The following is a 10,895-nucleotide window of genomic DNA, read 5'->3' as shown; positions in this document are numbered from 1 at the left end:
GGAGGAAACCAGAGTACCCGGAGGAAACCCACGTGGTCAAAGGGAGAACGTGCAAACTCCACACGGACAGCACCCATAGTCAGGATCGAACCCGGATCTCTCGCACTGCGAGGCAGCGGCACTACCCGCTGCACCACTGTGCTGCCATGGTTCAAATACCAAGCAGCTTACGGCTGTGCGGGCTCATTGTACAAAAGACAACGTTAAACCCAATGCTCTGCCAACAATTCCCCTCCCACCACTGCCATTTGACTTTGTCTCTGGAAATGGTGTGCAATAATGTTGAGAGCTATATTCTGCACCCTATACCTTTTTCTTCACTCTACATATTGTACTTGTTTGGCTTGATTGTACTCGCGTACTGTATTATCTGATTTGATTGGATAGCATGCAAAACAAAGATTTTCACTGTACCTTGGTACATGTGGCAATAATAAACCTAAACCCAATGCCTCTGCTGCCTGGGGATATTCCTTTGGTAGATGCACAGGGTGACTGGAGAAAACAATGATGACTCCAATGGCCTTGAGATTTGGGAGGGGGTAATAGTTTATTCCTGAAGCGTTCCTATTCCTGAGGAATTGTATTTTGCAGATAGATTCCTGGGGCCCCTTCAATAGTACAAATCTTGCTAGAAATTCAATGACCTCCAACATAGAAGATTGGGTGAGTCAATGATGGGAGGGTAGTAGGATATCTTACTAAAAACTGGACGACTGCAAAATAGAAGTGGTACAGTGGTGCAGCAGTAGTGTTGTTGCCTTATAGCACCAATGACCCGGGTTCGATCCCGACTACGGGAGCTGTCTGTACAGAGATTGTACGTCCTCCCTGGTGTGTTTTCTCGGGGTGCTCCGGTTTCCTCCTACACTCCAAAGACATACAGGTTTGTAGGTTAATTGGCTTTGGTAAAAAATTGTAAATTGTCCCTAGCGTGTAGGATAGCGTTATGTAGTTGTGATTGCTGCTCAGTGCGGTGGGCAAAAGGGCCTATTTCTGTGCTGTACCTCTAATGTCTAAAGAACATTGAGGTAATTTAATCTTTTGGAGAATACACCTTATTAATTAAATGTTCCCTTAATTATTACAAGAATGTCAGAGTTTAAAATGTTCTTCCATTTATATTAAGCCTTGTTTATTAAGGAGACACAGGGTGGTGGGGGCGTGGAATGTGTTGCCAGGGGGTGGTGGTGGAGGCAGATATGAGAATAGCGTTTTAGAGGCTTTTTGGTAGATACGTGGAAAATCAGGGAATGGAGGAACATGGATCATGTGCAGGAAGAGGAGATTAGTTTAACATGCCACCATGTTCAGCGGGGATATTATGGGCTGAAGGGCCTGTCCGGTGCTGTACTGTTCTTTGTTGTATGACATTTTCAATACCATTTCTTCCATATGTTAAACTTTATGCCAATAGTCCTGTTACGCAAAGAACCCCGATGACAAAATATTGACCGAAACTTACTGCCTTTTAACGCAAGTCAAATTCAAGATCAAAATCCATATTTCATTTTGTGTATTTATTTTGTTTTATTACTGAATTAAACATCAATGTTTGAACAATCTCCACAAAATAATCATACTTTAATTAAATGTTAAACAATGCAATAAAAATGTTGTATTTATTTGAATTAATATATTCAACTATAAAATGTAGCTGATATTAAATCAGCGACTTGAACTTGAATTAATTATTTATGTTTGTGTAATATTCAGTTGTTTGGGGTATCCATCAGATGACAACGATGTTTCAAAAACGTGCAATACTTTTATATTAATTTTCTGATTATATTCCATCAGTCTGCCACTTTTCAGGCAAGAGCAATTTCTGACTGCAAACGGTTCTCCACATTCCCCGGAAGATCTTTAAGCCTAGGATGCAAGAACAAAATATTATTAGACTGAATGTTGACAGTGAATGGTTTACCATAATTTAATATTTCTGCAAGCTAGTTTAATCTCCGGTGCTCCCAAGCCCATTAGGCTTGGATTCCATTTTACTCCCTCTGCCCACCTTCCCCAACAAAAACCAAAATTAGTCGATTTCACACACTAGAGATTAGTGTGCAAAATGTAACAAGTAAAATGGATAAGCGAGAGCCAGTGGATTTAGTGTATCTGGACTTTCAAAACACTTTTTACAAGGTCCCACACAAGAGATTAGTGTGCAAAATTAGAGTACATGGTATTCGGGGTAGGGTATTGACATGGATGGAGAACTGGTTGGCAGACAGGAGCAAAGAGTAAGAATTAATGGGTCCTTTTCAGAATGGCAAGCAATGACTAGTGGGGTGCCGCAAGGCTCAGTGCTGGAATCCCAGTTATTTGCAATATATATTAACGATTTAGACAAATGAATTAAATGTAACATCCCCAAGTTTGGGGATGACACAAAGCTGGTTGGCAGTGTGAGCTGCGATGAGAATGCTATGAGGCTGCAGGGTGATTTAGATAGGTTGGGTGAGTGGGTAGATGAATGGCAGATGCAGTATAATATGAATAAATGTGAGGTTATCCACTTTGATGGTAAGAACAAGAAGGAAGATTATTATCTGAATGGTGTCAGATTAGGAAAAGGGGAGGTGTAACTGGATCTGGGTGTCCTTGTAAATCAGTCACTGAAAGTATGCATGCAGGTACAGCAGGCAGTGAAGAAAGCAAATGGCATGCTGGCCTTCGTAGTGAGAAGATTTGAGTATTGGGGCAAGGAGGTCCTACTGCAGTTGTGCAGTGCCCTGGTGAGACCACACCTGGAGCATTGTGTGCAGTTTTGGTCTCCTATTTTGAGGAAGAACATTCTTGCCATTGTGGGAGTGAAGCATAGGTGCACCAGGTTAATTCTCAGGATGGTGGGACTGACATATGATTGACTGGGATTATATTCACTGGAATTTAGAAGGATGAGAGGGTATCTTATAGAGACATCGAAAATTATTAAGAGTTTGGACAGGCTAGATGCAGAAAAAATTATCCCGATGTTGGGGGAGTCCAGAACCAGGTGTCACAGTTTAAGAATAAGGGGCAGGACATTTAAGAATAAGGGGTAGGACTGAGAAGAGGAAAAACATTTTCACCCAGAGAGTTGTGAATCTGTGGAATTCTCTGCCTCAGAAGGCAGTGGAGGCCAATTCACGGGATGTATTCAAGAGAGAGTTAGATATAGCTCTTAGGGCTAATGGAATCAAGGGATATGGGGAGAAAGTAGGAACGGGGTACTGATTCTGGATGATCAGCCATGATCATATTGCATGTCGATGCTGGCTCGAAGGGCTGAATGGCCTAGCTCTTCACCTATTTACTATGTTTCGATGTAGCTAATCATTGCCTTTTCCTATTGCTCACTTATGGATGCATAGTTTGCAAGGAGGCCAAGGCACCTCATGAACATATTCAAATTGCACAGATACCAGTGGAGACCATATCATTGGGTATTTTTGAAACAGAGATTGCTAGGTTCTTGATTAGTAAGGACGTCAAAGGTTATGGGGGAGAAGGCAGGAGAATGGGATTGAGAGGGAAAAATTGATCAGCTATGGTCATATGGCAGAGCAGGCGCGATGGCCTGAATGGCCAGATTCTGTTCCTAAGCCTTATGAACTGTCTTGATCTTATAGAAGACTAGACTAAGTGGGATCCCATTCTCACACGGGAAGGCCTGGTCCCCCAACGCAATATTCCACCTCTGCACCAATTCCAATATTCCACCACTCACACATAGCCCCCAACTGCGCAAGCGCGGCTAATGGATTCCCGTTGTGATGCCCCTGATCCCCCCCACCCCCCCACCATGCCCTTTCCCTTCCCCCCCCCCCCCCCCCCCACGCACTCACTCCATCCCCCCTCAACGCCCCCCCCTCCCCTCCTACCCGCTCTCCGGTGGCCCCGCCACCCCCGCCACCGCCCATTGTGAGGTAGAACATGCGGCTATCACTGCGCCGTTGCAACTGAACGGCCTGGCAAGTGGAAAATTGATTTATTAAAGCTTAAAATGTGAATAACTCTTAAAATATAACAACAATTTGAATGTTAAAGAGGAAATGTATTCAGTCCATTCTTTCTTGTTGCGTCTCTTATTGCATTCTGCAGCCAGGGGAGGGGATCAGCTTCAGGCGGGGGCTGTCCGGGGCCGGTGGGAGAGGGGGCGGTGTCCTGCAGCTGGGGAGGGACTCTGCTTCAAGCGGTGGCCAGTGGGGGGGGGGGGGGGGGGGGGGGGGGGGCCAAAGGGACTTTCTGGAGAGGGCTAGTATGGACATGTTGGTTCTTGTGGACCCACAGTGGTCCAAAAGGGTGGACTTTCAGTTTGCAGAGGGCTAGTATGGACAATGTTGGCCGAATGGATTCTTGTGGACCCACAGTTCAGTCACTCAAGGCTTGTGAACTCGCAGTTCAGTCACTCACAGCTAGTGGACTCACAGTTCACGCACTCACGGCTTGTGGACTCGCAGTTCACTTACTCACGGCTTGTGGACTCACAGTTCACTCACTCACGGCTTGTGGACTCGCAGTTCACTCACTCACGGCTTGCGGACTCGCAGTTCAGTCATTCACATCTTGTGGACTCACAGTTCAGTCACTCACGGCTTCACTCACAGTTCACTCACTCGCGGCTTGTGGTCTCACAATCACTCCTTTGCGGCTTGTGGACTCACAGATCAGTCACTCATAACTTGTGGACTCACAGTTCACTCACTCACTCGCGGCTTGTAGACTCACTGTTCACTCACTCATGGTTTGTGGTCTCACAATCACTCCTTCGCGACTTGTGGACTCACAGATCAGTCACTCGCGACTTGTGGACTCACAATTCACTCACACGCGACTTGTGGACTCACAGTTCACTCACTCGTGGCTTGTGGACTCACAGTTCACTCACTCACGGCTTGTGGACTCACAGTTCACTCACTCACGGCTTGTGGACTCACAGTTCACTCAGCCACGGCTTGTGGACTCACAGTTCAGTCACTCACGGCTTGTGGACTTGCAGTTCCCTCACTCACAGCTTGTGGACTCGCAGTTCACTCACTCACGGCTTGTGGACTCGCAGTTCACTCACTCACGGCTTGTGGACTTGCAGTTCCCTCACTCACGGCTTGTGGACTCGCAGTTCAGTCACTCACGGCTTGTGGACTCACACTTCACTCACTCAGGGCTTGTGGACTCACAGTTCACTCCATCGCGGCTCGTGGACTCACAGTTCAGTCACTCACGGCTTGTGGACTCACAGTTCACTCAGCCACGGCTTGTGGACTCACAGTTCACTCACTCACGGATTATAGACTCACAGTTCGCTCAGCCACGGCTTGCGGAATCACAGTTCACTCACTTACGGCTTGCGGATTCACAGTTCACTCAGCCACGGCTTGTGGACTCACAGTTCACTCACTCACGTCTTGTGGACTCACAGTTCACTCACTCACCGCATGTGGACTCACAGTTCAGTCACTCACCGCTTGTGGACTCACAGTTCAGTCACTCGCGGCTTGTGGACTCACAGTTCACTCACTCACGGCTTGTGGACTCGCAGTTCACTACTCACGTCTTGGGGACTCACAGTTCACTCACTCACGGCTTGTGGACTCACAGTTCCGGACTCAACTCTCTCTCACGGTTTCCGGGCTGACTGATTCATGCCTCCGGGGATTTATTCTCCTCGCCCCTGGAAGGGGTGTTACCTTCATGGTGAATAATAGGAGAGAAGACCAATCTGCTGAACTCACAATTTTTTTAACTTTGATAACTTTTCTAATATTCCACCGATTGGAACAAAACTTGGTGCACTTGGAGCAGATAACGGTGAGTAAGGTGATGAAAACATCCTAGCGATGTATGGTACAGTTTTTGTGCAAATTTAAAAACAACGCCGACCCGAAGTGGTCAAGATGAGAGTTTTAGTAATAGTATAGATATCCTGAGGAAAGTATATAAAATTATGTGAGGCATAGATAGGGTAGACGATTAGGACCTTTCTCCCCAGGGCGGAAATGTCAAAGCCTAGAGGGCAGAGCTTTAAGGTGAGAGGTTCAAAGTTTAAAGATTAGTGGGGCAAGTTTAGTTACACAGACATTATACAGTATGCAATACATTTGGTTCTAATATTGTAAGAACTCCGGTGCCAGGATAACAGCCTCCTCTTGAACATCAAAAAAACGAAGGAGCTGATCATGGACTTTAGGAGGGCACATCATCCGAGGACGTACACTCCATTGAGGATAAATGGGGATCCTGTGGATAGGGTGAACTGTTTTAAATATCTGGGAGTCCACATCTCCGAGGATATGACATGGGCATCACATGCCTCAGCACTCGTGAGTAAGGCAAGGCAGCGCCTTTACCACCTCAGGCAATTGAGGAAATTCAGAGTGTCTCCGAGGATCCTCCAGTGCTTCTACGCAGTGGCGGTGGAAAGCATCTTATCTGGGAACATTACCATCTGGTTTGCGAATTGCTCTGCCAAGGACAAGAAGGCTCTGCAGAGAGTAGTGCGTTCGGCCAAACGTACTATGGGAACTTCACTTGCCCCCCCCTGCAGGAACTATACATCAGGAGGTGCAACTCCAGAGCCAAAAATATCATGAGAGACCCCCTTCCACCCCTGCAACGGACTGTTCCAGCTGCTAAAGTCAGGCAAACGCCTCCGTTGCCATACGGTGAGAACGGAGAGGTTGAGAAGGAGTTTCTTCCCAGAGGCCATTCAGTATGTAAACGCCTATCTCACCAGGGACTAACTCTACTGAACGTTTTTCCTTCCATTATTTATTATGTAAAATAATATGTGTGTTATGATTGTGTTTATATTTGTTTGGTTGTTTGGTTGTTTGTCTTTTGCACAAAAGTCCGCGAGCATTGCCACTTTCATTTCACTGCACATCTCGTATGTGTATGTGACAAATAAACTTGACTTGACTTGACTTGATTAAGTTGGTGTAGCATACTACAGTTTTGCGGAGCTTTCTCCTGTTTAGCTGTTTAAATGTCGACTGCATACATGTGACAGAATTTTGCAGAACTTGAGTTTCTAGTAGTGGGAGAGTCTAAGACCAGAGGACAATGCCTCAGAATAAAAGAACGATCCTTTAGATAGAGATGAGGATGAATTTCTTTAACCAGAGGGGGGCGAATTGCCACAGACGGCGGTGGAGGCCAAGTCTTTGCGTATTTTTAAACGAGAGATTGAAAGGTTCATGCTAGACAATAGACAATAGGTGCAGGAGTAGGCCATTCGGCCCATTCACTGTGATCATGGCTGACCATCCACAATCAGTACCATGTTCCTGCCTTCTCACCATATCCCATGACTCCCATGACAAATTTGGAGACCAAAACTGCACACAGTACTCCAGGTGTGGTCTCACTAGGGGCCTGTACAACTGCAGAAGGGCCTCTTTGCTCCTATACTCTTGTTATGAGGGCCAACATGCCATTAGCGTTCTTCACTGCCTGCTGTACCTGCATGCTTACTTTCAGTGACTGATGAACAAGGACCCCCAGATCTTGTACTTCCCCTTTTCCCAACTTGACACCATTCAGATAATAATCTGCCTACCTATTTTTGCCACCAAAGTGGATAACCTCACATTGATCCACAATAAACTGCATCTGCCATGCATCTGCTCACTCACCCAACCTGTCCAAGTCACCTTGCATCCTCATAGCATCCTCCTCACATCGTCCTCACAGTTCACACTGCCACCCAACTTTGTGTCATCTGCAAATGTGCTAATGTTACTTTTAATCTCTTAATCTAAATCATTAATGCATATTGTAAATAGCTGCGGATCCAGCACCAAGCCCTGCAGTACCCCGCTAGTCACTGCCTGTCATTCTGAAAGGGACCCATTAATCCCTGCCTCTTTGTTTCCTGTCTGCCAACCAATTTTCTATCCATGTCAGTACCCCACCCCTAATTCCATGCGCTCTAATTTTGCCTCCTATTTGGGACCTTATCAGATGCTTTCTGAAAGTCCAGGAACACTACATCCACTGGCTCTCCCTTGTCCATTTTCCTAGTTACATCCTCAGAAAATTCCAGAAGATTAGCCAAGCATGATTTCCCCTTCGTAAATCCATGCTGAAGGCAGGAGATTGGTGTTTTAGAGGAAACGATAGATCAGCCATGATCGAATGGCGGAGCAGACTCGATGAGTTGAATGGCCTAATTCTGCTTATGAACTTATGATCTGTTGATTGTGGCTTTCTCAGCCGTGTCTATTGCCAGTTGCTCTTGCCGTTAACCTGCACATGGTCAGATGTTGTAGCGTCATTAGACCGGTACCTGGTGTTTGAGAGAGCAGGATGCTGCTCTTGGTATGCCACTTCTCATTGAACAATGCTTGGTCCCCTGACTTGATGCTGTGTATCAAAGTACTGTCACCATCGACTTTCCAGAAACTGATGGTCCAGCACCTCCTTTAATCCGGCCAAAATTACGAAGGCGCACTTGAAATCCACCCAAAAATGTGGCGCCAATGCCAAGTGAGGTGGCCGATCTTGACCCCATCGGGACTTCCGCACCGATCGGCGGGTTGAATTTGCCCATGAATCTGTAGTAGAGTGCTGTTGAAGTACTGCAAACACATCTTTCAGGTATATACAGTAGAAGGGAGGATCTATGTAGTGCTCAGGCAGGATGCCATATACTATGTGGATCTTGGAGGCGCTATGGTTAGTAGAGCTATTGCCTAGCAACGTGGTTCAATCGCGACCTCCAATGCTGTCAAATACAACGTTTGTACGTGCTCCTTGTGACTGTCTGGGTTTCCTCCATGTGTTCTGTGTTCTCAATAAACCAGCAGCTTCACAGTATTCAATGTCACTCGCATTAAGACAATATTCTAGGTTGCTATTCGAGTACAATAACCCTTCACACTGCCCTTGACAATTGTTGTCCATTTTCAATTCACCTCTCATGGGGCGGCACAGTGGAGCAGCGGTAGAGTTGCTGCCTTACGGCACCAGAGATCTGGGTTCAATCCTGACTGCCGGTGCTGACTGTACGGAGCTTGTACATTCTCCCTGTGACCATGTGGGTTTTCTCTGGGTGCTCCAGTTTCCTCCCACACTCCAAAGATGTACAGATTTGTGAGTTAATTGGATTCGGTAAAATTGTAAATTGTCCCTAGTGTGTAGGATTGTGCTAGTGTAAGGGGGGATCACTGCCTGGTGCGGACTCGGTGAGCCATTGGGCCTGTTTCCTCACTGTGTCTTTAAAATAAACTAAACTAAACTAAACACATAACAAAGATCAAGGCTCTGACTATATGCTGTATGATTGACTGAAGAGGCCTGCATACCAAAACTAGCTCCTCACCTTGCTAAAGATAGACATAAAGTGCTGGAGTAACAGCGGGTCTGGCAGCATGTTAACGTCCCAGTGCAGATAAGATAAAGGCATATAATTTGCTGAGGCACATCCCCTACACAAATGACAGGACAACTGCCAAACTATCAGCTCCTCTCCCAACTGCTTGGACATCAAAGGATCGGTGCGAGCACTTAGCAGAGCCTGGAGGGAGAGCAAGCACTGTGCTAATAGGCGACCATGTATCATTTGAGCTAGCTATTTGTTACCTTCGACAAGATAAAGCCAAATACATTTTCTTGGATTTTCAAAGGCACCAGCACAATTGACAACCTTTGTTTTGAATTTTTTTTTAAAAGCAACAAAATACAGCAGCGCTGAGACAAAAACCGAACAAAACTTGCTCCTTTGTAGACACAAGATACTGCAGATGCTGGTTTACAAACAAAAAGTGCTGGAGTAACTCAGTAGGTCAGCTTCATCAGGATTCCTCACCCGTCCATGTAGCCAATGCTCAGGGCAGGTTTAATGCTTTTTAAAATCTCTTGAAAAATCTTTTTCTGGAACAAAGATGACCATGATCAACTACACCTCTCACCCTCACTACCAACACCTCCAACCCCACAATTTGCCTCAGGATTACTAGTACTGAGATGGGGAACAAATGCTTTCTTCATGTTATGCTGACTCCAGCTGCATTGCAGAGTCAATTACAGGCGATATTAATTCCAAGAGATGTTTAGGCATCTATATTCAGATGCAAACGTTCTCACATCAACCGTTGCAAAATGTAATTGCAATCTGAGCAAATTACCATTAAACTGGTTGATCTATTAGTTCTGTGGTGCTTCTAGGTTTATCTGTTCAGAGTTTAGAGATAAAGCGTGGAAAGAGGCCCTTTGACCCACCACGTCTGCGCCAACCACCAACCACCTGTACACTTGTTCTATCCTGCGCGCCAGAGACAATTTACAGAAGCCAATTAACCTACAAAACCCACATCTTTGAAATAGGGAGGAAACCGGAGCACCCGGAGAAATCCCACGTGGGGAGAACGTACAAACTCCTCACAGACAGCACCCATAGGCAGGATCGAACACAGGTGTCTGGTCCTGTAAGGCAGCAACACCACCGATGCACCACTGTGCCACCCAATCATATTTCTATCATTCTTAATTTCCAATGCTCAGTATCCAAGATGGCTGAGTGACAATGAATTCTCCAACCTGAGTCACTGTGGAACAAGCACTGCCTGGAACACCGGGTCTAGGTTAGGGTACACAATCAGCGCAAACACCTGTCACTGCACAGAAATTTTCTTTCACCGTTGGTGGATATTAGATGCATTCATGACAGCCAATCTGAAGTCCAGTCTGAAGAAGGGTTCCGACTTGAAACGTCACCAATTATTTTTCTCCAGTGATGCTGCCTGATTTACTGAGTTACTCCAGCATTTTGTGTCTATCTTTGGTATGAACCAGCATTTGCAGTTCCTTCCTACCCATTTCGGTGTTAGAGGGCTTGGTGCTGATAAAAAAAATGTATCAAAAAAAATCATTTGTTTCTTAGATTCGTTAAGAATTTTTGAATTTGCATA

At 45.7% G+C, this 10,895-nt stretch overlaps 1 protein-coding gene across 4 annotated transcripts in view; it reads right to left on the bottom strand.

Moving 5' to 3' along the window:
* Nucleotides 1-1,511: 1,511 nt before the first annotated feature.
* Nucleotides 1,512-10,895, bottom strand: part of c7h7orf57 (chromosome 7 C7orf57 homolog) — an 83,977-nt gene continuing 74,593 nt past the window's right edge. For all 4 annotated transcript variants that reach the window (XM_055638108.1, XM_055638107.1, XM_055638109.1 and 1 more), the window contains exon 10: nucleotides 1,512-1,872. In XM_055638108.1, the coding sequence (XP_055494083.1) occupies nucleotides 1,812-1,872 (61 nt within the window). In that variant the 3' untranslated portion in view covers nucleotides 1,512-1,811. The remainder of the gene's footprint in view (nucleotides 1,873-10,895) is intronic.

This window comes from Leucoraja erinacea, chromosome 7 (genome assembly GCF_028641065.1).
Source record: "Leucoraja erinacea ecotype New England chromosome 7, Leri_hhj_1, whole genome shotgun sequence".
Lineage (NCBI taxonomy): Eukaryota > Metazoa > Chordata > Chondrichthyes > Rajiformes > Rajidae > Leucoraja > Leucoraja erinaceus.
The sequence above is the reverse complement of the archived record's forward strand: the minus strand, read 5'-3'. Positions and strand labels throughout refer to the sequence as shown.